We start from the raw sequence: 23956 nt of genomic DNA, 5'->3' as shown, positions 1-23956 counted from the left end.
AGTCACATTTTTCAGTGAAATTGTCTTGTTTTAATAACAGTAATTGACTTTGTCAATATAAAAAACAATGGAGCAGTGCCATCTAGTGGACGGAAGACAACATTGACGACTGATTTGAATTCATTGAAGAAACTGAAATTCATTTGTACACGACGCAGAATTTTAATCAAAGGTGACACAGCAATAAATTATATTTACAAAAATGTCACAATAACAAAAAAACGATGTCCAAATGTGCTTCTACACACACACACACACACAATTCAGTCACAAAGTGCTCTCCAGCGTATTGTAGTTGTCTTTGAAACTCTTCAGCTCCAAGAAGTGTTTGGGCCTCTTGCTGCGTGGGCCGGTCGACGGCAGGTAGGTCACCTGGATGGTGGACGGAGCGTTGCGGGCCGGAGAACCCGTCAGGTCCTTGGCCGCGGACTGATGCTGCTGCTCCACAGTGCTGTTGCTCCAGTACGCCTTCACACTGAAAGTGCAACAAACGCAGTCATAAAAACTTTCTTTCTTTGCCCCATCGAGTTAAACGTGAGTCGTACTCACACGTCTGCTAATTCATTGAGCGCCTGCTGGTATTCTAGAAACTCTGCTTCTCCGAACACCTAGAACGTGATAAAAATTTAGATATGCAGCTTTAAACGGATGCGACCATGTGGAGTCCGCACCCCGGTGCCGTGGCGGGCACTATCGTAGCCTTCAAGCAAACGGTCGATGAGAGCGCCGTGGCTACTCTTGATTAGCGAGTGCGAGTTTCGTAGCTCCAGCAGCCAGCTCCGGAAACTTCGGCCTGTGAAGGCGCTCGGGCTGCTGCACATCTCCTCCAAAGGGATACCTGAGTCCCTAATGGCATCCAGAGCTTTCATCCGGTACAGGTAGTTATAGCAACCTGCAAGGTATAATTTATGATTTATGCTGATGCTTTTTACAAAATGCATGCAAGGGCTGGCAGAAGCTCACTAAGCTGTGATCCACGCCTGAGCCTGGCATCATTTTCGGGCAGAAGACGAGGTTCGAACCGGATCTCGTGAACTTTCGACAAACGGGAGTCGATCTGTTCTCGTAGTACCTATTAGAAACACACCAAATGCCACAAAATAATGAATATTATACATGACGTCATTATGTTTTTCTTTTTTTAACCTTTGGAGCATTGTGGCCGATGGGTGCGTGTGGGCCGCGACGGGATCTCATGGCAAAACGCATAATTTGCCTTTTGACGAAGATGAAGAGCAGCACGAAGACCTGTCAACATACAATGTTAGAATAAACACATAGAACAAACGCGTAAATTGTCTATTTAACTCACCAAGCTGCCGTACGCCATCACCAGGACAACATTAACACCTGATAGCGGCGGTGAGTCTGCCATGTTGGCACTAAAGTGATTAGAAAAGTTTTGATATCCTTTGTTTACAAGTGAGCTACATTAGCTCGCTAGTTAGCATGTCGCTACCTTCGAAGCCAGTGTCTTCTCCTAATGCATAAAACTGAAGTTATTTTCTAATTTAAAATTTTTATAACGTTATCTATACCCACGAAATGATTGTGTGACATCTTTGGTAGATTTAGTCGAGCTACGCGGATAACGCTGGCTCGCTTTTCGGCTAAGCTAGTTAGCTAAACCCGACCGGCGTTGGTCGCCTCATAATTACCGTAAGTAATGTAAAAAAGGAGACTCAGAAATATTATTGTTATGGATTTAGTTTATATTGTGTATTACGGTTTGAGCGCTGTGTACTTATGCTGTATTAATAGACTGTACATTATCCTTGACAACATATGTACATTGAACATTTTTCCTGGGTTTTATGTGTGAAAAACAAAGTTCCCACCAATGCTTAAGTCCATGCAGTCTTTTTATTGATCGAAAATAGTTTTGTTTTTATAACAACACTCGTACCAACATTCGCCGGCGCATGTTATCTTTGATGCGCATCAGTCGCAATGATATGTCACCGGCCAAGGGTGAAAAAAAAAAATATGCCCAAAATAAAGCTTTATTAGTTAGTGATCACATGTTTGTTGGTCCAGCTTCCTCCAAGCACTGTGAAGCGGCAGACCACATGACACAGCTCTCCGTGGTGTCAGAGTGGAAGCGAAACAGGTAAACGTCGGTGGTTGTTACGTGTTATAAGGAGAGGGGGAAAAAAATCCCAACTTTTTGCGTGACATTTTTTCTACAAGTGGAAGTTGTGGGGGATTGTGGTTATCGTGAAGAAATAGAACCTAGCAAGGTTGGGGAACGGGACTACTTGTCGGCCGGTGTCTTGTCTAGTCTGAAGCCGGCCGGGTTCCTGGTCAGTAGGGTGGCGTTTATTGTCTTTTTTTCAAGAGGAACAGGAGCGAGATTTTAGTCTTTTACCTTAAAACCTCTTTAATGCTATTTTCACGTAAAGAGCGCCTTTTAATATTGTGGAAGTGTGGTCTTTATTATCAATGCCAGCTAAGTAGTTAGCCTTTAGCCACGTCCAGTTAGTTGAACCTAGCGTAGCTAAGTCGTTAGCATCCAACGAATGGGGAAATGACGTCTTTTCAGGGGTCAGTCAAGTCTAACACGGTGACCTAGTTAATCGAATACATGTAGTTGGCAATGTTGCTTTCACGACAGTAAGACACATATTGATTGGTTTGCGTGTATTGAATCGACACTCGCGAGCTAACGTTAGCCCCGTGCTAAAAGTTAGCCTCGTCGCCATGAGGTGTAGCCGCTCGAGGCGGAAGCCCACCGAGACTTCAAAGCTTAATAATATTCACCCCCTTTTCCGTCACCTATTCCATATTTTATTAGCTATTTTTTCCATTGCTATTATGACTTGTTTGATAAGATGGACATGCCTCAGCGTCAGGCTTGTTTTCTTCTTTCTGTGTCAGTCCAAGCCGAGCTTTTTACGTAACGTGCAAGATTAAGCAGTCGTTTTCGATAACGAGGTTGGCAACATAACAAAAACGCATTAATGTTGACCCCCCCCCTGGCATTTTTACCTAAACTTAACCCCTAAAATGTTCTTTTCCCATTGTGATGTAGCTGCTACTTCACACAGTTGCAGGTTACTTTCATTTTAGGACAGTGATGTTTTGACTTTTAAACGGGTCGTTGTGCACTTGTACCTTGGAGCCTTATCTTGTTTCCCACACCTCTTGCATTGCCTTTGTGTTATTTGAAGTATGTGATAAAGTCACTCTTATCTCTTTCTCTCCTCAGGTGTGATTTGTTGTAAATAACTTGTTTGTATATACTGTAAATCATGACGTCCGTGGGCGGAAACCGGGCCCGGGGCAGCTGGGAACAGACGCAGCAAGGCCAGACGCAGGGCCAGACACAGCACAAGCAAAGACCTCAGGTACACCCTTGTTCAAGTAATTTTCCACTTTCTAAGACAGGAGTGACTTTGATTTTGGCCAGATTGTCGTTGTCACCTGAAGCTCATTGTGATGAATGTGATTGTGTCCTCTGGCAACAGGCCACAGCGGAGCAGATCAGACTTGCGCAGATGATTTCAGACCACAATGATGCAGACTTTGAGGAGAAGGTCAAACAGGTGACGAGCGCTTTTTTTTGTTTGTCCTTTTTGAGATTTTCTTCCTGGCTGTTTTCAATATGGGCCCCATCTCTCATTGAAAGGGGAAATGAAACAGTGTTTTGCTTTTTCAGCTGATTGACATCACGGGCAAGGACCAGGACGAGTCTATGATCGCATTGCATGACTGCAACGGTGATGTCAACAGAGCCATCAATGTTCTACTGGAAGGCAGCCCAGACACTGTAAGTCTCCTTGTCTTTCAACTGTCTTTTGCTTTACGTTTTGTTTTCATGGAGCTGTTGTCATTTTTTTTTTTTTTCATTTTTTTATCAGGACTCGTGGGAGATGGTGGGGAAGAAGAAAGGCGTGTCAGGCCAGAAGGAAGTCAGCCAGCTTGAGATCGGAGAGGACGGAAAAGAGAACCGGGAGAAAGTAGAGAAGGATGCAGCACGTCGGCGAGGGGGAGCTCCTCGCAGGGGCCGCGGGGGTTCCCTCAGAGGGCGAGAGTGTACGCCTCTTCATGTTGTAGCTTGTATTTGGGAACAGCTGTTGTTTTATTGTCTGATTCCTCCTCCTTGACTCCAGTTCGAGGTCAAGAGAACGGCTTGGACGTAGGCAAGGCGGCAGTGGTGGGCAGGGGCGCCGAGCGAGGCCGCAGGGCACGCGGGCGAGGAAGAGGGACGCTCGGTGAGTTGCCGGCGGTTGTCATGACGCTCGTCGTGTGAACAATCTCAAGTTTTGCTTTGGCTTTGCTTCGCTCTAGGAGCATCAGGGCGGCGAGGAGGGCGCTTCTCTGCGCAGGGCATGGGGTAAGTCCTTAGACAACCGGGAGAGGGGGGGGGGGGGGGGGGGGGGGGGGGGGGGGGTTGGGGGGTTGGCTTTGTTCCGCTGTTGCCATGGCCACAGGAGCGTACGACCCTGGATCTATTGTTTAGTGTTAATCCACAGCAGAAGTGGACGTGGTTCAGCCTGTGGAACGAAACGTTATATGAGTCTCCAAGACAGTTTCTCGTGCAGTTAATAGGAACACAAACACGCTAAAAAAAAAAAAAAAAGACTCTGGTTGTCCTTGAACGCTTCAAAGGAAATGAGATATGATTCTTCCATTTCACCTCCCGTCTCGGACTCCCACAACATTCCTCGGAAATGACTCCACAGCTCCTAACCTGATGGCCTAACCTTTGCACTGGTGGCATTGGGGAGGTGCTAGGGTTGTTTCAACACGTGTATAATTTTTTAGTAGGAAGTCAAAAGATTGACTCTCACTCGAGCTATGTGAACATTACTTTGTTCTATTTATAAGTGCCCGCATGTGTGTGACATTTTCACTTGAACTGCACTTTTCTTAAAAATCCAGAACCTTCAACCCTGCCGACTACGCCGAACCGAGTCAGACAGACGAAAACTATGGCGGAGGCAGCACCTGGAACAACACGGGTGGCATGGAGACGGAAGAAGGCGCTCGTGAGTGCATCTCAAAAATGCTTAAGTTGATATGTTGCACCTTTGGTCTGACGGTCAAATTGAAAACTCTTCTTTCCAGGATTGGAATACCCTCCGGGAGAGGGAATGACTTACCCGGCCAAGTTTGACTCTGTACCCGGTAATTTCACAAGAGAGCATTATTGATGACTTATTGTGCCTGGCGCTGGTGTTGACGAGGTTTTTGCCTCTCTCACAGGTGCTTGGAGGACGCCCACAGAAGAATGGGGCACTGAGGACTGGAATGAGGATGTGAGTACTTCGTTTTTTGTTTGTGTGTTCCAAGGAACTCCTGTCTATATTTGGGTCAATAATTTATTTTATTTTATTACCTGGCAGTTGTCCGAGACCAAGATATTCACAGCTTCCAGCGTGGCGACCATTCCACCACCTCAAGAGAATGTCACCATCACCAAAGGACAGAGGTGGGACCAAAGTGCCCCCTTGTACATGATGTCATCATTTTCCTTCCTTTATTGTAAAGTAGCTGCTTTGTTTATAAATGGCACCATTTGTTGTAATCTTGCCCCCACCCCTCTACAGGATTGACCTTGCCGTGCTCTTGGGGAAGACTCCCCCGTCCTCCTCGTCTGAAACGGAACCCCAACCTATGGAGGCCGCCCAGCCACCCCCCTTGCCCCAGTCGCTGGTTTTCAGCAACTCCAAGCAAGGTCCTCCGATCTCCCAAACCTCTTCTGGCACCGCTTACACCCAGCACAGCATGGTGAGTGCCAATGAGGATTTTTTTCTCGGGCAACACGTTGCTACTGATGCACTGTTTTGGTGGCAGGTCAGTATTCTGAACAAGAGTTTTGGGGAGGTGGCGGACCAGAAAGCAGGTACTGGCGGGACCACCGGCTCCCAGTTCCTAGAGCGGTATAAAACCGCCCAGGCGCTGGCTCAGCTGGCCGCCCAGCACCCCCAAACTGGGGTCCCGAATGCCAACCCCCCATCTTGGGACAACAGTGCCAACTCACGGGCACAATATGGTGAGATGTCCCCCAGACTGGAATCGTTTTTTGAGTATTATTCATCGTATATGATCAGCATAGTCCAATCCTGTTTCTCTGCACAGAGATGAAGACTCAGCCCGAGTCGGCCATCCACACGCCCTTTGCGAAGCGCCCGCCCTTCCAGGCCACCGCCACCACCACGTCATCCATGCTGGAAGTTTTTCTGCCTGGCTCAACCTCCTCCGCTTCTTCCTTGCCGCCGCAAACGACGTCCTCGCCGCACTCTGTGCCGCCACCCGCCTCCTCCCTCCCCAAAATGGCGTCAGTCACACCGCTGGCTCAGCAGGTTTCTCCAAGTTCCTCGGACGCGCAGGGCTCGAGCCCTCTCCCGCTCCAGCAGCACAAACTCAGGGCGCAGAAGAAGAGGACATCCATACCAACAAAGGTAAACATGTGTTTGAAACTTCCACAAATGGTGGCGTCCATGCAGCAGCTGACAAGTAAAAACATTTCGTCTTTATTCAGATTCCGGCAATGGCGGTGGAAATGCCCGGCTCGACGGACATCTCCGGCCTCAACCTTCAGTTCGGCGCGCTGCAGTTCGGCTCGGAGCCGACGCTGCCAGAGTACGATTCGGTCGCCTCCAACGCGGCGCCCGTCAACCCGATGCAGAATAGCCTCTACTCCACCCCAAACAGGTTCGTACGCGGGGAATGCACGGTGGGCGGAGCGAGGGCACAAGGCGTGAACGGGACTTGTCAATCTGCAGTGAGTCAACTGCAGCTCTTTCCAACTCCAGCCAGATGGACATGTACGAGCAGAGAGCAGCTCAGGCGCGGCGTTACCCCCCCTCCGTCTCCTCCTCCCCGCAGAAGGACATGCAGTCCAAGGTAGGCGACACATTCAGATGTTCCGAATATTAAATTTCTCCGTCGGCGGTTTCCGTAGAAACCATTGAGCTCACCTTCATTGTTGTTTTTACAGAATGGCTTCAGTTCACTACAAGCGGCACAATCTGTGGAAGGCAAGCATCATGATTCATTTATTTTTATAGGTTTCTTATATTTCTCTTCATTAATTCTCTTTGCTCCCTTTTTCTTTTCTCATTTCCTCTGGATCATATATTTATATTTATTGATTTTCTAGCTTCAGCGGGTTCTGCAGTAGCACCCAAACCACCGTCGGACACGAACGTTGCACCGCCAATGTCGGTCGCTGGCATGGGCCCCCTGACGGACGGCAGCTCAGGTCCGGCCACCCTGCTGACCACATCCAACCAGGCGCCGCTCGGTGCCCTGGGTCAAGTCGAAGAGCTGCCGCCCAGCAGCGTCCCGCCTCCTCAGCATAACAGGTGAAGCCGCGAGTTGACTGGAAGTCCCGCAGCAGTCGATAAAACGGACGTGATTCAGCGGCGGTGTCTCGTTACAGTGCGCTGTCATCGCAACAGAACAGCCTTGCGCCATCTTCAGGTCGAACGACCAACTCGAACTTAATGGTAAGCTCTCCATATCACACAAGGCCATCTTTGAAGGATAGACATCTGATTCTTATAATGTCATCACCTTCACTTCCCTCTGCAGCACCCCAACGTAGATGGCGACTCCAGCCTCCACTCCGCCTCCTCCTTCCCTTCCGTCTCATCCGTGTCGTCGTCCGTTCTCACCTCCGCCTCGGTAGCCGCGGCGCAGGTCTCACTGGGAGCCCCGGTCTCAGCGCAGTCTGGCCTCGGCCCTGTCAGCAATATGCCCATGGGCATCAATGTGGCGTCCATGTGCGGGCAGGGTGTGGCCTCATCTCCTGCTACCATCTCCATATCTGCGGCGGCCTCGGCTCCTCCCTCCTCAGTGACTTCTTTGTCATCGCGCAGCTCTGCAGCACCCTCAGGTTTGGCAGACATCAACACAACCTGTTCTTTTTTTTTTTTTTTTTTTTTTTGTCCTCCACCCTTCTCACAAACTGCATTTGCTGTCAAATGTAGGGAAAGCGCCTCCAAATTTGCCCCCCGGAGTGCCCCCGCTGCTGCCCAATCCATACATCATGGCTCCGGGACTGCTGCATCCCTACCCAGTGAGTGCTATGCCAAGTCTGTGCGTAAGCCCGACACAGTGTACACGTGTGGCGTAATAACGAGACGTATCGTGTCAGACTCAGGTGTACGGCTACGACGACCTGCAGATGCTGCAGACGAGAATACCACTGGTGAGTTAGAATTTCCCACGAGTCGTCATTTCCTTTGTCATCATCGTAATCATCTTTCCTTTGTCGTAGGATTATTACAGCATTCCCTTTGCAACCCAAACAACAGCACTGACTGGTAGAGAGGCGAGCTTGACAAATAACCCGTATTCTGGTGAGACTTCCTCCGATCATTTCTAAGCTTATTTGTATTGGACCCTGAAAACCCCTTTTGTGGTTGTCCCCTCTCAAGGCGACTTATCCAAGTTCGGTCGAGGTGACGCGTCCTCGCCGGCTCCCGCCACCACGCTGGCACAGAATCAGCAGCAGAACCAGAACCAGACGCATCACTCGACCCAGCAAACATTCCTCAACCCGGCGCTACCACCCGGCTACAGCTACACAAGCCTGCCCTACTACACCGGCATGCCGGGCCTGCCCAACACCTTCCAGTATGGCCCCGCTGTCTTCCCGGTGAGGATTGGAGACACAAATGCGGCAGCAAGGCATTTCTTGAGTTTCTCTCTGGATTATAGCGATGGGTATTGTTTTTGTGTTCTTCCAGGTGGCTCCTACCTCGTCAAAGCAGCACGGAGTGAATGTCGGCGCGTCGGCCACACCCTTCCAACAGGCAGGCGGCTATGGTTCCCATGGATACAGCACTGGTGAGCCACCGTGAATGGAGACTGCAAGTCTTGAGCTGTATGTCGTGACGGGCGGCTAACGCTACAACTCTCTTTGTAACCCTACGTTGACTATAAACAGAATGGAATGCTGACGTCAGTGTTTTAAAAGCTGTTTTGTTTTGCTGCTGTTATTGGCCTTGGCTGCGGATGCCCTTGATGCAGACATTATATAAACTTGCTTGATAAGACAATAAAAGCTGAGCTGGCTTTTGTGTATGTTAAGGCAAGTGGACCACTGCATATTTGTGGTCCAGCATATTTGGCGCCATCTGGTGGCTTCTTGGTGTTAGGTTTAATTTGTTTTTGTTTTTAAGATGTTCTGTTTGAAAGTATGTTTTCATCTGCCATCTCCAGAATTGCACCAATATCACACTTCCTATCAAACAAGCTTATTATTATCATTATTGTTATTTGTGTTGCTGCTTTTGCTGCTTCCTGCCATCACTCCAGCTTACTTTCCACCTTCCCACACACAACCTGTCCCCCCCTTTGGCCCTCCCTCACAAAGCACTTGCAAACTATTGTTAGCTTTGCTCTAGTTTGCCAGTGCTCTCTGGGGCAGGTCTCGCTACGTCTAACGCTGTGGGCTGCGCCTGTGTGTCTCGACTGTTGCAGGCTATGAGGATGTGGGCCAGGCTTCAGGGAGTGGGGATTTCTGTAAGGGTGGCTACGGTAATGCCGTGGCCGCCGCCGCTGCAGCTGCTGCCGCTGCTGCTGCCGCCGCTGCTGCCGCTCAAAACAAACCGGCCAACTCTGTCAGCGGGCCAGGAGTCGGTGAGTGCCGTGCCGACGATACAAGGGGGTCAGTGTGTGCCACAGCGAATGCCACACCAAAGTCGGACTGGAAATGATGTAGCTTGCTGGCAGCGGGCTCAAACACGTCGATGAATTGATTCCCAGTCGTTTGCTAAGTCAGTGAATTTTTCTTGGTCTTTTCTAGGAGTGTCTGTGACCTCGAGCAACACCGGGGTACCTGATATTTCGGGTTCAGTTTACACAAAGACGCAGGCAAGTACTCTCAAAAATCGAGAACCACAGCTTTATTAATACTGTGCTTTGTTAACTGGGCGTTCTGTTTTTGCATTTGTCCAGCAGTCATTTGAGAAGCAGGGTTTCCACGCCGGCACTCCCACGGCGTCTTTCAGCCTCCCGTCCGCGCTGGGCAGCGGCGGACCAATCAATGCCCCGGCCGCAGCAGGCTACGCCCCGGCCCCCTTCATGCACATTCTGGCGCCGCACCAGCAGCCCCACTCGCAGATCCTCCACCATCATCTGCAGCAGGACGCACAGGTGAGACTCTTAAGCAGATTTTTTCATTGTCCCTCCTTTTTTACTTCTCTTTCCTCACCCTCGCTGTGTTTTCACAGAGCGGCAGTGGCCAGCGTAATCAGACCGCGTCCATCCAACAGAAGTCTCAGATCAATAAGTCGGCATACAACAGCTACAACTGGGGGGCCAACTAGCATCCAACACCTGAAAACCAACTTCATTGAAGGTTTCCTCCTGCTGAGTCCCCCTTCCCCCCCCCCCCACCTCATCTTCCTTCTTCTCATCCTTCGCCTCTTTCTCCTTCCCTTTGGGGATGTGCCGGGGATGGAACTGGGAAGGGTACAAATAGTTGGATGACTCACTTTTCGAGCTTTCGGGGAAATTGTATTGTGTTCAGCACCGACCCCTTTTACTTAAGTAACAGAATTATTTCCTAAAAAGAATGTGTTCCCCTTATGGGTATTTTATGTTATTGTTGTGCTCGCTATTTCCCCCCCCAACTTTCTTTTTCTTTCTTACTAATTGGGAGGAATGAAGTAATGTGGGATGGTGGCGATGGATGGGGCTGGAGGTGCTTATCAGACGCCTCCTCTGCTCAAACTATTCATTTACTTGATTGCTGTTTTGGGTTCTCGAATATTTTATGTCCTTTTTAAGTTGGAAGAAACAATTCTCTGGATATGGTAGAGTTGTGAAGTTTATTTTTTACTAAATATAGATATATTATATATATAAATATATGTGAGCTGGCTTGGAGTGAGGATGTTTGTCATGTGACTGCGTGCATGTTTGTACACAAGACTGGTGGGGGTTGTTTACTGTGCTTTGTTTTTTGCCTAGCACAGACTTTTCATAGTGTATAAAACATGTACAGTAACTGTTACCATATAAATATGTTGTCACAAGTTATTGAGTGATCCTTCCCAAGGCCAATCTGCACCCCGATCTGCCTTCCAATAATGTCTTTTGGGTTTGGGAGACCTCTCCATGCGCCACCACCCTTCCCTGCACATTTTCAAGGAAACGTTAGAGCATCCAATACTGATGGACAGAATTGTAATTATGTTTGTTTTTTGTCAGTGATTTTTTTTTCTTTTTGTACTGTGCATTTTAAAAGAAAACATGTAAATGGAAAAACGTCTTGTACATATAAACGAAAAAGTACTGTAGTGCCTGTTTGTTCGCTTTACTTCTCCAGTTCCTTGCAGATCTTATTAGAGCTTTTTGTTCCTTTTTTTATTTTGTAAAAAAAATGTACAAATATTAATAAACAAAAACAAAGACATTTTCATCATAGTTACATGTGAATGTCTTGAGGAATCCATGGCTTAAGTAATAAAAACGATGTGTATATTTTTGTTACTATTTTAGAATTAAGATTTTCTTAAGAAATTCAATTGGGTAATTAAAAAAATGAGTTTCACGGTGCGCATCGGCTACCACCATTACGGTAAAAACTACTTTACGTTCTCACGTGACAACAGCACTTTACGACACTGTTGGCAATTTTAGAGACGACAACACGCTTTTTTTCCCAGTCAACGCGTCGTAGTAATGCGTTAAATTACTTTTTTTGTTGTTGTAATAAATCAACCCAGACTAAATGAGCGTTTTTGATCTATTTCGTGGCTTCTTTGGCGTTCCCGGTGGCCATTTTCCTGGGCGAAGGTAAGTTAACAAGGAGCCAAAATGACAGCTGCTAAGCTAACATTTAGCTCGCAAGAGCAAGTTGACCCAAATGTGCTTTTTCTGCGCTTCCAGTCTTCACATCTCTTAGTTCAACTTTACTCGGCCGTGTATTCAAATGTGGTTGCGTACCTTTCAAACTTTTACAAAATGTTCTGTTAGTTTACATGTGACGACTGTCATTTAATATTCAGTGGCCTCATATAATGGTGAACTAACTCGCATAGTATTTTCTTTTCTGTAAACTAAGAGTGGCGGCTGTCTCAGATAAAACCAAACTAGCGCACGTTGGTTATTTTTCGCAATTGGGAAATTAGAACAGCACCAATCGTTCATTTTGCAAGTGTGAAAAGTAATAAAACGATGGATAATTGTTTTCTAAAGTTGAAAGGTCAAATCAAATTACTGTGTAAAGATGAATGGTTTGAACCCCAGCAGAAAGCTGAATATCATTGACATTTTGTCAGTAGTTTCTAAATCTAGATTATTATTTTTACTTGTATTTTGTTCGTTGTCAATACACAACTGTTGTGGAACTCATCACACATTTTAACTGCTTATTTAATCAAATAGGGACCCCTTCTTTGATTCCATGACCCGTGATGAAGACGACGATGACGAAGATGATGCCTTCTACTATGACGGCTTCCGGGGGGACGGGCAGGACCCCTTTGACAGCGCTTGGAAATTCGGCTTCAGCTTCAGTCCCGACGGGATGAGAATCCAAGAACCGCCTCTGTTTGGCCAGGTCCTCAGGGAGATGGAGGAGATCTTTTCCCAGCTGGGTCGCTGGGACTCACATTCTGGTAATGATGACATTTTAGGGATTGCAATTGGGAAATATTTTGAGCTGTCATTATTTATTGTAGGTATTCCCAGCATTGCACCACCGCCAGGTCAGGAGGGAAGTCGTGGATCCAGCGGTAACTCCTTGAGAGACTTCATGCTGAAACATCCCGATAGTGACAACCAGAGGAGAACTGATATCCATCCTTCCTACGAGTCCCCACATTTCCCAGGCGTCACCCCTTTTTCTAAAGTAATTGAGAATTCCATTCCAGCAAATTTAAGTATTTTACTGCAAACTTTCAAGCACTCTCTTTTTGTCTTTAGTTCAATGATGTCTGGCGAGAAAGGCTGCAGAAAATTCCAGCAGACGAGCGTAAAGAAGACAAAGGTAGGTGATTTTTTTTTTTTTAGTGTTACCATTTTTTTGCCTAGTGTGACAAAACAAAATTTGAGGCACAAGCAAATTGTTATGGGAAAATCGGTTAATAAACTATTCTGCCAAATTTCCCTGCAATATTCCCCTTTATCAAAATCTTTGAATACACTACCCATCTCAAATGTGGCTACTTTAGCAGTTAACTAGCTTGGGTACATTTTCACTCATCAAACAGTGTCAATAGATGATCTTCATTTTTCCAGACCTGGACTCTGCCGTGTCCTCTGGTGGTTTGGATCAGATTCTGAGGCCGCCCGCCGATCAGTTGCCGAGTCAGCAGCCTCGAAGCAGGTCCTTCTTCCAGTCCGTGACTGTCACCAAAGTGCTGAAACCTGATGGGGTAACAAGCAGTTGACAGCTAGCTAGCTCATTAGCAGATATGCTTAGCATGAGCTTGTTTTTGCCTGTCAACAAGACAATGGAGGAGCGGCGCACGGTCAGAGATGGTCAAGGCAATGAAGAGACCACGGTGACCCGCTCAGGAGGTCGTAGTGGTCAGGAGGGACCAGGACATCATACCGGACCCGCCCTACCAGGTCTGTACACATAGAAAAAAAAAAATGCATTGTATACGAACTGTGCTTATTCATCTCCTGCTCTCGTTCCAGGTTCTTCATTTTCAGACATGCCGGACGAAGACAGCGACTTCTTTTCAAAGCTCTTTGGAGGCTTTAAATGACTTGATTATAACACACATAATTTATTTACGTTGTAGAGTTTTTGCAAGCCGACGCTGCAAGGTAAGATAATGCAGGAAAAATATTATTATAAATATAATAATATAAAGAAAAATAATAATATAAATATATAATATTATATATTATCCTAATTATTGTATTTATTTTTCTATTGCTCCTTGGTGATTGTTGAATAAACATAATGTTGAAATTGTTAATGTTCAAAAAAAGATGTAGTGATTTGTGGATCCCTCTGAGTTTTATGATTTGTTTTTAGAATTTGTACTGCAAGCGGGATCGAATGATCACGCTGTAGCTTAGCCACCAACCCGCTTTAGACACCATGAGCGAGCTGATGAGAGGAGCAGCAATCGGGCACGGCTGCCAGCAGGTGAGGAAACTTTTTTTCCCCCTCAACCGTCTGAAGTTCTACATAGTTCTGGACTGGATAGTTTTTGGTGTCACAAAAAAACATGGCGGAGCGGCCTATCGACTGCACACTTTTTCGGTTTTTCAAAACAGATCCAATTCGGAGTCTCTTTTTAACATTTATTTGAAAACTGCACAAAAGTGAGTGTATGGCGTATACAGCAAGCAGACCACAACCATGGGGAAAGAAAACTTGAACGTTCCACTATTATCATCCATCTATATAAATATGATATGACACATGTATAAAAAGATAAAAACAAGACAATGTTTTTTTGTTTTTCTCCCCCCCAAACGTTATAAAAGACACGCGAGTATTGATAGACATTGATTTCTTCTTAGTGGGGTGCTTGTTTGATAATTAGAATAAAAAGGAACAGTACAGTACAAACACTACATATATTCACATTATCATAGCAAGTTATGTTTTCTTGTAGTGTAATTATGTATTTACATAACAAAAATCACATACAAGTCACTTCCTCCTCCTTCTAAATGTCTTACTGAACACCAACATCACAAATTATCCTGGCCAGCTCGCAGCAGTATTTGATCAATAATAAATATTACATTACAAGTACAAATCCAAGTTCTGGGGAGGTCAGTAAAATGGCGGCCGTGCAGCAGAAATGTTTCACTCAAAAGGGAAGGGAGGGACCTCCAGGCATGCAGCAACAAGCGTAGGATGGTTAAAACATTCTAGAGCAGTGGTTCTCAAAACAGGGGGGTCCACAAAATAAGTTGCAGTAATATTTTTTTTTTAAGTGCAAACCTGTATGTGGGCAATGTCGGACAATGAGCCAATCTGATATGATTGTGATGTATTGAGAACCCAAACGTGGCTTTCCATAACACTCTCGAAAGGTTGAGTTAGCGAATAATGCCAAGGTCCTCAGAAATGTTCTGGACCCAAAAATTTTGGGAACCCTTGTTCTAGACTGGCTCAGTCGTGTCCTACTGGGGCTTGTCTGTCTTGTGCGCGGTGAGGAAGGCCATGCCGTGGGTCCGGAAGTGAGTGTTGAGGTCCGACGCCTTGTCGAAGCGACGCCCGCACACCCTGCAGATCAGGTTGCCGTCAGCGTCCTCGCCCAAAGCTTGAGGCGAGGCGGCGCCGGCGCGGGGCGAGCCGTCCGGAGACGCTCGTCCCGCGCCGCGGTCGGCCTCGCCCTGGGCGTCCCGCACGCGGTGGCTGATGAAGCGGTGTCGACCCAGCGAGCCGGCCGAGGCGAAGCAGACGCCGCACTGCAGGCATTGGAAGGAGGCGGTGTCGGCGCGGTGCTGCGGGATGTGGCGCTGGAACTCCGCGCCGTCCTCCGTGGAGAATCCACACGGCACGCAGCGGAACACCGAACTGGTTTCCTCCTCCGGCTCGGCTCGGCTTCTCTTGGCGGGGCCTGCGCCCACTTCCTCGCCTTCCTCCGGAGCGTTCTCCTCCTCGTCCGCTGGCTTGCCACCGGGAGCGGCGCCCTCGCCGTCCTGCTCCGAGGAGCTGCCGGGACCTTCTGTGGTCGTGGCAGCACGCTTCCTCGTCAGCGGGGCCGCCTAACCAGCAGACCAAAGGTGAGCCCCCACTTCAACACTCAAGTTTGCTGCACAAGCTAGCTTTATAGATAGCAGATGTTTATTTTATTTTTTTTAGTCACACTTGGAGCTGGAAAATCAAACTGGTGCGAGATTGCCCAAAACCAGTAGAAGGGACCTGACTCACCTGTCCGTCGGTGCCTCTGTGTTTGAGCCGGATGTGTTTGTCCAGCAGGAAGCGGCTGCCAAAGGTACGTTTGCCCTCCGTGCAATACCTGCCGCGAGAATTAAAAAGGGTTAGGACGCGTCTCGTAAAAAGCTGCAGCAATACTATTTCGGGCGACTGCGAGAAAGGCACTGGCCCGTTTTGTAGCTCTGCGTGCAGTCCAATTAGTTTCAAGACTTACTGGCAATGGAAGACTCTTTTGTTGCCCTCGTGAATGACTCTCTCGTGGCGTCTCAGGCTGGATGACGTGCTGAAGTTCCCGCCGCAAATACGACATGGAAACTGGCAGGGGGAAAAAATTAAGCAGATGTTAAATTAATAAAAGAACAGCAAGCATTGGCGGACATTTGAAGGCACCTTTCCGTGCTCGATCTTGACGTGACTGATGTAGTCGTCGTTGTCGGTGAAGGTACTCTGGCACTGCGGGCACGTCCACTCGGTGGGGACACCGGGTGTAGCCGCGCCGGGCCCATCGTAGTCTTCATCCCCGTCATCGTCATCTTCCTCCTCCTCCTCCTCGTCCTCTTCCTCCTCTTGATCCCGCCCCCAGTCCTCGCCGTCTGAGTTGTCGGGCTTAGCGGAGGGTTTGATCTTGGGACCGCTAGCGGTAACGGCGGCGGCGGGAGTGTCGGAAGCGGGTTCTTGTTTTGCCGCGGAGCCTCTGTGCGCCGTCTGAAGGGCGGCACGAGTCTTCGGTTAGTCCCAATTGGACAATTACACAGTTGTACTTGGCATGGAACTTAGACAAGGAATCACGAGGAGAACCCTTGCCAAGGCCGAGCCAAGCCATATCATGTTGGCCTTTGTTGACGCCACGCTAATTACGGAAGGCAAAGAGCGGGCAACACTTAAGGCACAGAAGTTGTCGTTTTCGGCAAGCTCTTGAAGAGGAGAAGTGACCCCACCTTGATGTGCTCCATCATGGAACCTTTCTGGGCATATAGCTTGGTGCAGTCGGGACACTTGAACACATGCACCTTCTGCTTGGCCAGATGTGTGTCGAAGTGCATGTACAGCAAAGGCTTTTGGGTGAAGACCGTGTCGCACATCACGCACTTGTAGATCATCCTGCCAAGAGAAGATTACATTAGAGCGAAGCTGACCGAGCTGAGTGTGCGGCACTCGTACTTGGCCTGACCACCGGTGAGCGCCGGGTGCTGCGTGCCGATGTGACTCTGGGCGCTCGGGGCCGACTTGAAGGCCATGGGGCAGCTGGGGCATTTGTGGAACACCTCGCAATGGGCCGTCTGGATGTGGGACTTGATGGAGTTCAAGCCGCCAAACACCACTTGGCAGCTGGAGCACCTTCAACCAAGCACAGAGAACGCTCAGAAAATATTTGGGAGAGAGGATGTGGACTTTTGGTGGTCTCTCCCAAGTTGTGTGCTTACCTGTAGCCGATGCGCCTGGCAAAGTGCAGGCAGGCCTCATCCAGGTGGGTCTGGAAGCTGGCCTGCCGTGCCACACCCCCGCACTCCGGGCACACGTGGGGCGCCTTGTGCTTATGGATCCTCTGGTGGGCGGACACGGCGCAGGAGTTGGGCAGCATCATGGGCGGAGAACACTGGGAGCACGTCTGGAACATGACACGGACGGAACAGGGGGTCACACAGGTAAAATTTTAAGAGTTATGGGCGTTTTCTATCTTTGACGTCCTGGTCACCGAATTTGACACCGCTCTGATCTGCTGGAAGTGCGTGACGAGCGCCGCCTTGCCAGAGAACTGCGTCTGACACTCGGGACACTTGTAGTTGTTGTATTGCAGGTTCTCAGCTTTCTTGCAGGGCAGTGGCATCAGCGCCTGAGGGCCCTGGGGGGCGCGGCGGACCTGTCGGGGCGGACCTCCGGCGGGCGCCGCCGCTCCGTCCTTCGGGCTGGATCCGGCAGCAGATGAAGTAGCAGTGGAGGGGGATGAAGAGGAAAGCACACCTGGTGGGAAGGATAGAAAATCAGGGGTTAAAGGAGGTGGGCTTCTTGAGACCACATCGATTTTTTGTAGGTTTGCCAGTCCTGATTTGTGTCGTGCATTGTGCTTACTACCGACTGGCGTGACGTCTTGCTGTCCGATCATCTGCTCCACGGTGACGGGCCTCATGACCAGGTGCGAGCACTGCATGACCAGACCTCGCTCTTTGTGTTCGCGGGCGTGCAGCAGAAGGCTGCACTTGTTGAAGAAGGCCAGCCGCTTGGCGCAGTGATTACACGTCACCTCGATACGCAGGGAACGCCGGTCGTAGTGACGCGCCAGGCTGCGCTCCAAAGCGAAGGCGTCGCCGCACTCCAGGCAGCGGTAGCCGGAAGCCGGCAGCGGGAGTCCCCACTCGGGGGGCGGGGGTGCCGACAGGTCCGGCTTGTAGCTGGGCAACAGGTTCTTGCTGTTGAGTATCTTGTTGAAAGCCTCCACCAGGCTGGACTGGCTCCGGGAGATGACAGCGCCGGTGCTATTCACGATAGATGCTGGCTTATTTGACTGAGCGGTGCCGTTGGGTGACCCCTTCGCAGTCGTCCGCACGCTGAACTTGGGTGACGAGGCCACGGCGGGAGTGGCCGGCAGGGCGGCGGATTTTGTGATATTGACAGCGGTGAGGGAAACCTTAGCTTTGTCGGAGGTGGCCATTTTGTTTTGTACTTTGGTGGCGGCGGCGAGCATGACGCTGCTAGCGGCAAGCGTGGACACCGGCAGGGCGTTTAAGGCGCTGGCGTTCTGCTGCTGCTCAGACTTTTGACCTTTGCTTGCCAACACCTTGCGCTCACCGCCCCCTTTTGTGTCGGAAGCTTTTCCTCCCGCGCCACCCTTAGGGGCTACCCTTGTCACCGTTCTGGTGATGCCTCCCGTGGACGTCTTAATGGTTTTTATTCGGACTTTGAGGGGCCGTGACGGAGTCCCGGGGGCTGCCGGTGCGGTGACCACACCCCCCTCAGGGAGGACAGCTTTGGGCTTGTCCTCATCTGCCTCGGTCTTCTCCTCGCACGCATTTTCTGGCTTGTCCACGTTCCCATCCGCCGTCTTGTCCATCCCGTTCCCCACCTCCATCTCCTCCTCTTCTTCCTTGGGCTCCCTCAGCTCAGATGAAGGTGGTGAGGAGGCCGCAGCAGGACTGGAACACCTTTTGGCAGACACCACTTGAGCGGTTGACTTGGGCATCTCGGGTTCAGGGCTCTCCGGCGAGTCCCTCTCTTCGATGATGTGCTCCGGGTGCTTTTCCTCTGGCTGAGGTGTTTCGTTTCCAGTGGAGACTGACTCAGGAGTCATAAACGCTCCCTGGGGGGTGTACCCCGGCTTAGGGTGAGGCGGTATAGATGCCGTAGGCTGGGTTAGATCCTTATAACGACGGTTCATCTGAGTGGAAACCGGCGAGTCTGGGTTTTCCTGGATGACAAGTGGACTATCCAAATCTGCATCTGAATCATCCTCATCTTCTTCCTCCATCTGCTGGTGCTGGTATTCCGCCATTTTGGGGGCGCCGTTAAAAGGCTTCACGTGTGGCGAAAGGGCGGCAGGTGGAGCGGGGAGAGGCTTTGTGGGTGCAAAGTAAGGTGGTGACAGTCCTGCAGAAGATCCAGATGGTAGTGTTGCTTTGTGACTGTCTGCTCTCTCCTGCACAGCTTCCTGCTGCTGCTGCTGTTGCTGCAAGAGCTGCATCTTTCTCGCCCGGCCCACCGGATCCCCCGAACCGGGGCCCAGCAGAGGCTTCAGTCTGTTAAAAATGTTTCCTCCCTGCTTGTTGGACTTGACCGTGACTGCGCCTGAAGTTTCTGCTGATGCTTTAGGGGTATTCAGGGGCCACGGGGCGCCATTGGACTGGCTAACGGAAAGCGTGGCGGAGACGCCGGACACGCCAAAACCATTGTGGTTGAGGACATCTGATTCCGCCATCCCGCCAAGACGAGGACCCACGTCCACCCCGGCGATTACATCGATGGCGTCCGGTTCTGCAGCTCCGTCTTCTTCACCCGCTGCCGCTTCGGCACGCACTTTGTTTTTTACAATCACGCTCACGATGGATGTATCTCCCTGCGGGTCCGAGGGGCTTGGCAACCCCACCGTGTTGTCTGTCTTCCCAAGAGGTGCCCCAGTGGGCCCGTGAGGTCCTTCCGCCTCATCCGGCGCGGATTGTATTGCCTCCTTGGCGTCGATGTCTGGTATGTCAAACGCTGCCAGCAGGTCATCGAAATCTGGGGTCTTCATGTCCCCCATTACGGGATTGACGCCTGGAAAAAATAAAGTGACAGCTGTCATGACAGTTGCACACTTCTGCAACTCTCGCCCTACTGAAATCCGTGATCGCCAGCTAATACAAGGCACATCAATGAGTCTAACGTGATTTTTTTTGTAGAATATCCAAGAAAGCCAGCGTACCTCGGGGGAAACTCACACAAGTATGCAGAGAACGGAAAAATGCCACACAGGAAAGCTTTGGAGTGCTGATTCGAACCCAGAACATTTGACTGCTAAGCAGGCATACTAACCACTAGTGCATCATGATCTAAATCAATTTCGTTTAGTTTAAGATGATTAAATAATAACAGATGTTGGTTGGGACGATTATCAAGTGGAATTGCATTATTTCTTTTTTACATAGAGGCCAGACTGACATCGGTTAGCATTAGCGAGTTAGCCCGCTAGCATGAAAACCATTCTGGAGGGTATATTCCACTATAGATGGGAGGCAAATGCGGCTTTTTTGTTAGTTTTAATGCGTGTCTGACGCAAAGCTTATTCCAAACGGGGTGGCTGTCCGAGCCATAGTCGCCTTACGCTGCTGCGACATCGGCCCCTAAAAGCCCGAACGACACCCCCCCTTTCCCCGTCAGACTGCTGGTTAGCTGGCCAGAGAGACGGAGAAGAAGGGGGTCACCGAGCTAACGGGCTAGCCTTCGCCATTTAGAGAAAATAAAAATAACTGCAAGATAGGGATGTCATTAGGCGCTGTCAACGATGGCGTGACGTCAGACAGTGTGGGCGAGGATGCTCGGGTTCATAAAAGAGGCGTTTTTGATTGTTTACCTGGATGTGCGATTTCCGATTATCCTTAGCTCGGGTTGCAGCTGAAAACGCAAGCGCTTCCCGTCACGTGCCCGCGGCCTTCCAATCAGGAATGTCAAATTGCACCGAGCCGCATTGTTTGGAAGCAGATCAAAATAAATAGCCATTTATTACACTGTACTGTATTTATAAAAAAAATTACTCTATCTGTTAGTGTCATGCGATACAATCTAAATATGCTATTGATATAATCAATTAGGAAGTTTTTTAGGTCCATGGAAATTTAACGTCATTCAATACAGAACGTGGAAACGTAAGCTGTGATCAATAATTTTTATTTTGCTTCATGGTGTGGTGCAGAGGGCTAATAAGGAAAAGTATTCCAGAAGAAGGATGAATGGCTGTTTATTGAGGTGCTTTAAGGAGTCACAAAAAGGGTGGTAGATAAACATGAACGTTTCAAGATATTTTTTATGTCTAAATGTTGGTTGTCTCTCATTTCTTCTTCTCGTCATCTTTTTTGGCATCAGGCTTGTTGCCCGTCTGGGAGGCCAGGGAGCCCATGGCGTTGCGAATGGCTTCGTTGTTGGGGTCCACGCCGGGCAGGTTCTCCAACACGCTCTGCAGAAACTCGGGGTCTTGCATTACGTCGTAGTCGTCTTCCTCCTGAGTGAGTGTGTAAAAGCAATCAGCTGTCTGGGCTTACTACGACATCACTCACTTGTATAGCGCTTGCTTACTTTGACAGAGTCTGCAGCCTCCATTGGAACACCTGTGTCCATCTCACTATATTCTGTTACATGACAAGATGGGGGGGGAAGAGTTATCGAGGTTCGTGAATAAGACACCTCACCCCTCTGCAGTTGAGTAACTGACCTCCTCCGGCAAGAGACATCTGCATGGCATAGGCGATCTGCTCTTCCTCCGTCATGCTGCTGAAGTCAGGTATCACGGCAGCGCCCGTCTCGGGCTGAGACACGGACATCTTCAGTAAAGCCTCCTCTGATTCTAAAACGGGAAAAAGGGGAGACCTGATGATGTGTTCTGCTACTCCGAGAGGTGTCATGGGCCGTGCGCACCATCCACTGCAGGCATGGGCACGCTCCCCTCGGTCACCGACGCAGCCGTGGCTCTGCGGGCTTCCTCCTCTTGCCTCTGCCGCTGCTCCTCCATGGACACGCGCAAGGCCTGCAAACATACTCAGGATGTTATCGCTGGAATGCAAGGCTGGAACTCAAAGTATGTATATATTTAATTTTCCCCATTCATTTTACTGACATCCCATCGTGTCGGCTTACCAGGGCAAGTTCTGGGTCGGCGCTGGGGTCGACGCCAAACTCAAAGTCGCTGGCGCCAAGACCCATCATGGAGCCACCCTCGCCCGCTAAGATGGGTGAGGAGAGCAGAGCGTCGGCCAGACTGGGCCCCGGGGGGACTGTGACGAGGTGAGAGCCTGCCCCCTCCTTGCCGTTCAGTGTGTTGATGAAGGCTGTCAGCTTCTCTGTGTTTAACTCCTAAATGCGTACGACACCATTGAGTGAAAAAACATTTTACGTACATAATATAAAAAAGATTACAAGTCATAGGAAGAAAAATATTCTCCTCACCTCCTCTCCAAAATTGATAATATCCACATTCACCTTCTCCTTTTTCAAGCGCTTAGCCATTTTGACAAGCTGTACCACACATAAAAAGCTGGAGTAAGTTGTAATAATAAAAAAAAAAAAAACACAACACTAGAATAGAACTCACTTCCTTTTCGTTATCCTCCACGGGACTCCCCACAAAGGCGATGATTCGCATCTTGTGGTTTTTACCTTGGCGATGCTTTAAAGCCAGCTACACAGGAAAAGAACACAAACAGTCTGTTTAGTTCTGGTGCACACACATGTATACTGTTTGATTCTTTTTGACCAAGATACACACATGAGCCACTCTAATGCCCGTGCAGAAGCTTATGTTGCCTCTAGGCTGCACAGCATGAAGTTTGGATAGGATGCGTCCAGAATCTGGCGTCAACGTGGTCAGCACCTCACAGTTACTATGACAACAAAGAAGAACAGTCAGTCACATTATGTCCACTATCTATTGGCATTCCAAGTCCAAAAAATCCAGTTTAAGGGTTCTTACTTGGCCATAGTGATGAGGCCCACGTTGTTCTCAGGGTTGCTACGTGTTTTGGAGTGACACACGATGTTGACGGCATCTTGCTGCGCTTGCAGCCTTGTGGGTAGAAAGTCTCCATTTCGCATATATTCGCTGTTGTCCACACTGGTGAGAAAAACAAATGCATTTGAATACCCAGTCTAATGGATTTTAGTATTAGGAGGACACACAATAAACAGTATTACACAAAAATAAATTATGTAGTTACCAAACAATTGGTGTTTTTTTAATTTACAAAAATACATTAAATAGTGAAGTAGTATATATTAAGATTAAAGTCGTTCGGCCTTTATTCCCGTAGTAGTCCTTTCAAGTTGGTCCCATTCGAACATGCTAAGGTTAGCACATCGTGATTATTCTTAGTTTTTCCTTGTCATTGACTTGCCGTTGTTAAATGTTTTGTTACGATTCAAACTGAATTGTTTTAAATGTAGATTGCGTACATATGAGACGGGAAAATTAAATAATAAATACGGCTAGCTACTAGTATTTGCTACATGACTCAGCCGCTGCTAGCAGTCCAAATCTGCAACATTTTCTCACCCTTTCGACATGGATATCAAGTGTGAATTTAACACCACTTCTTTTTTAACCAAACCGTTTGTTAACAGTAAATTACGCGAGGCATTTAAAGGCGTAAAACGACTTAAAATAATATAAATTTGATCCTTACCAAACCATAGTACTTTCGAGCACCATTTTGGAAAAATCTTGTTGATTCGAGCTGCAATCTTACAAGCTCACAGCCCATTGATTAACAGCTGAGCAAGACCGTCCATGATTGGCCTTAGGTTTTTTCATTCTTGGATGTGATTGGTGGGTCAGCTTCCTATTCCATTACGTCACCAATCTAAACTAAACAATTCGTAATGAAGAATAAAGAAATAAAATGGAAGTATTATTAAATTAAACCCGTTCATTTAGTCATATATATACAAAACTAAAAC

At 48.7% G+C, this 23956-nt stretch overlaps 5 protein-coding genes across 15 annotated transcripts; 2 read left to right on the top strand and 3 right to left on the bottom strand.

The window, feature by feature from the left end:
* Positions 1-138: 138 nt before the first annotated feature.
* On the bottom strand, positions 139-1676 carry LOC125987283 (protein C1orf43 homolog). The gene is made up of 6 exons (XM_049751594.2): positions 1313-1676; positions 1147-1248; positions 964-1072; positions 672-892; positions 550-608; positions 139-475 (listed from the first exon to the last, which is right to left on the bottom strand). Exons 1-6 carry the CDS (start codon positions 1373-1375, stop codon positions 268-270), a joined length of 762 nt encoding a protein of 253 aa, XP_049607551.1. The 5' UTR covers positions 1376-1676; the 3' UTR covers positions 139-267.
* On the top strand, positions 1224-11381 carry ubap2l (ubiquitin associated protein 2-like). Of its 7 annotated transcripts, none has more exons than XM_049751395.1 (30): positions 1224-1362; positions 2038-2110; positions 3209-3347; positions 3468-3545; positions 3659-3769; positions 3861-4035; positions 4113-4214; positions 4291-4336; positions 4885-4991; positions 5071-5130; positions 5209-5261; positions 5349-5434; positions 5553-5733; positions 5800-5998; positions 6085-6407; positions 6488-6660; positions 6762-6852; positions 6947-6986; positions 7109-7313; positions 7391-7457; positions 7543-7846; positions 7941-8029; positions 8108-8161; positions 8231-8312; positions 8391-8611; positions 8703-8802; positions 9439-9597; positions 9764-9831; positions 9916-10113; positions 10191-11381. In XM_049751395.1, exons 3-30 carry the CDS (start codon positions 3252-3254, stop codon positions 10284-10286), a joined length of 3564 nt encoding a protein of 1187 aa, XP_049607352.1. In that variant the 5' UTR covers positions 1224-1362; positions 2038-2110; positions 3209-3251; the 3' UTR covers positions 10287-11381. The 7 variants fall into 7 exon arrangements, with proteins under 7 accessions (XP_049607352.1, XP_049607351.1, XP_049607348.1 ...); XM_049751394.1 differs by having other exon boundaries at positions 6732-6852; positions 9919-10113; XM_049751391.1 differs by having other exon boundaries at positions 6732-6852.
* A 184-nt stretch (positions 11382-11565) lies between these two features.
* Positions 11566-14377, top strand: hax1 (HCLS1 associated protein X-1). Of its 4 annotated transcripts, XR_007487934.2 has the most exons (8): positions 11566-11760; positions 12352-12817; positions 12892-12955; positions 13207-13343; positions 13419-13539; positions 13612-13743; positions 13958-14071; positions 14203-14377. XR_007487934.2 is itself a non-coding variant. In XM_049751559.2 (7 exons), exons 1-7 carry the CDS (start codon positions 11696-11698, stop codon positions 13680-13682), a joined length of 861 nt encoding a protein of 286 aa, XP_049607516.1. In that variant the 5' UTR covers positions 11570-11695; the 3' UTR covers positions 13683-13898. The 4 variants fall into 4 exon arrangements, 2 of the variants coding, with proteins under 2 accessions (XP_049607515.1, XP_049607516.1); XR_007487933.2 differs by having other exon boundaries at positions 13958-14377; XM_049751559.2 differs by lacking the exons at positions 13958-14071; positions 14203-14377 and having other exon boundaries at positions 11570-11760; positions 12352-12584; positions 12648-12817; positions 13612-13898.
* znf687b (zinc finger protein 687b) lies at positions 14216-20054 on the bottom strand. 2 transcript variants are annotated; one of them, XM_049751383.2, is made up of 9 exons: positions 17894-20054; positions 17520-17785; positions 17248-17432; positions 16985-17161; positions 16762-16924; positions 16214-16528; positions 16038-16138; positions 15818-15905; positions 14216-15651 (listed from the first exon to the last, which is right to left on the bottom strand). In XM_049751383.2, exons 1-9 carry the CDS (start codon positions 20052-20054, stop codon positions 15064-15066), a joined length of 4044 nt encoding a protein of 1347 aa, XP_049607340.1. In that variant the 3' UTR covers positions 14216-15063. The 2 variants fall into 2 exon arrangements, with proteins under 2 accessions (XP_049607340.1, XP_049607341.1); XM_049751384.2 differs by having other exon boundaries at positions 17897-20054.
* A 1178-nt stretch (positions 20055-21232) lies between these two features.
* psmd4a (proteasome 26S subunit ubiquitin receptor, non-ATPase 4a) lies at positions 21233-23819 on the bottom strand. The gene is made up of 10 exons (XM_049751513.1): positions 23683-23819; positions 22974-23114; positions 22770-22884; positions 22596-22682; positions 22451-22519; positions 22142-22357; positions 21923-22031; positions 21720-21851; positions 21584-21636; positions 21233-21509 (listed from the first exon to the last, which is right to left on the bottom strand). The coding sequence occupies exons 1-10, from the start codon at positions 23706-23708 to the stop codon at positions 21339-21341; spliced, it is 1119 nt and encodes a 372-aa protein (XP_049607470.1). The 5' UTR covers positions 23709-23819; the 3' UTR covers positions 21233-21338.
* Positions 23820-23956: the final 137 nt, after the last annotated feature.

Source organism: Syngnathus scovelli, chromosome 19 (genome assembly GCF_024217435.2).
Source record: "Syngnathus scovelli strain Florida chromosome 19, RoL_Ssco_1.2, whole genome shotgun sequence".
Lineage (NCBI taxonomy): Eukaryota > Metazoa > Chordata > Actinopteri > Syngnathiformes > Syngnathidae > Syngnathus > Syngnathus scovelli.
The sequence above is the reverse complement of the archived record's forward strand: the minus strand, read 5'-3'. Positions and strand labels throughout refer to the sequence as shown.

Bases quoted from the DNA above. Each gene is read 5' to 3' on its own strand.
- LOC125987283 (XM_049751594.2), bottom strand. From the start codon at position 1,375: ATGGCAGACTCACCGCCGCTATCAGGTGTTAATGTTGTCCTGGTGATG. The intron at 609-671 runs GTGCGGACTCCA...ATCACGTTCTAG, and splicing joins GTGCCCGCCACGGCACCGGG to GTGTTCGGAGAAGCAGAGTT. The intron at 476-549 runs GTGAGTACGACT...TTGCACTTTCAG, and splicing joins CTCAATGAATTAGCAGACGT to TGTGAAGGCGTACTGGAGCA.
- ubap2l (XM_049751392.2), top strand. From the start codon at position 3,252: ATGACGTCCGTGGGCGGAAACCGGGCCCGGGGCAGCTGGGAACAGACG. The intron at 8,313-8,390 runs GTGAGACTTCCT...TCCCCTCTCAAG, and splicing joins GACAAATAACCCGTATTCTG to GCGACTTATCCAAGTTCGGT. The intron at 10,114-10,190 runs GTGAGACTCTTA...GTGTTTTCACAG, and splicing joins ATCTGCAGCAGGACGCACAG to AGCGGCAGTGGCCAGCGTAA.
- hax1 (XM_049751558.2), top strand. From the start codon at position 11,696: ATGAGCGTTTTTGATCTATTTCGTGGCTTCTTTGGCGTTCCCGGTGGC. The intron at 12,818-12,891 runs GTAATTGAGAAT...TTTTGTCTTTAG, and splicing joins GCGTCACCCCTTTTTCTAAA to TTCAATGATGTCTGGCGAGA. The intron at 13,540-13,611 runs GTCTGTACACAT...CTCTCGTTCCAG, and splicing joins TACCGGACCCGCCCTACCAG to GTTCTTCATTTTCAGACATG.
- znf687b (XM_049751383.2), bottom strand. From the start codon at position 20,054: ATGGGGGACATGAAGACCCCAGATTTCGATGACCTGCTGGCAGCGTTT. The intron at 17,433-17,519 runs GTGACCAGGACG...GTCATGTTCCAG, and splicing joins TCAGAGCGGTGTCAAATTCG to ACGTGCTCCCAGTGTTCTCC. The intron at 15,652-15,817 runs GTGAGTCAGGTC...TCTGCTGGTTAG, and splicing joins ACAGAGGCACCGACGGACAG to GCGGCCCCGCTGACGAGGAA.
- psmd4a (XM_049751513.1), bottom strand. From the start codon at position 23,708: ATGGTGCTCGAAAGTACTATGGTTTG. The intron at 22,032-22,141 runs GTAAGCCGACAC...GTATGTTTGCAG, and splicing joins CCGACCCAGAACTTGCCCTG to GCCTTGCGCGTGTCCATGGA. The intron at 21,510-21,583 runs GTAAGCAAGCGC...ACACTCACTCAG, and splicing joins AGGCTGCAGACTCTGTCAAA to GAGGAAGACGACTACGACGT.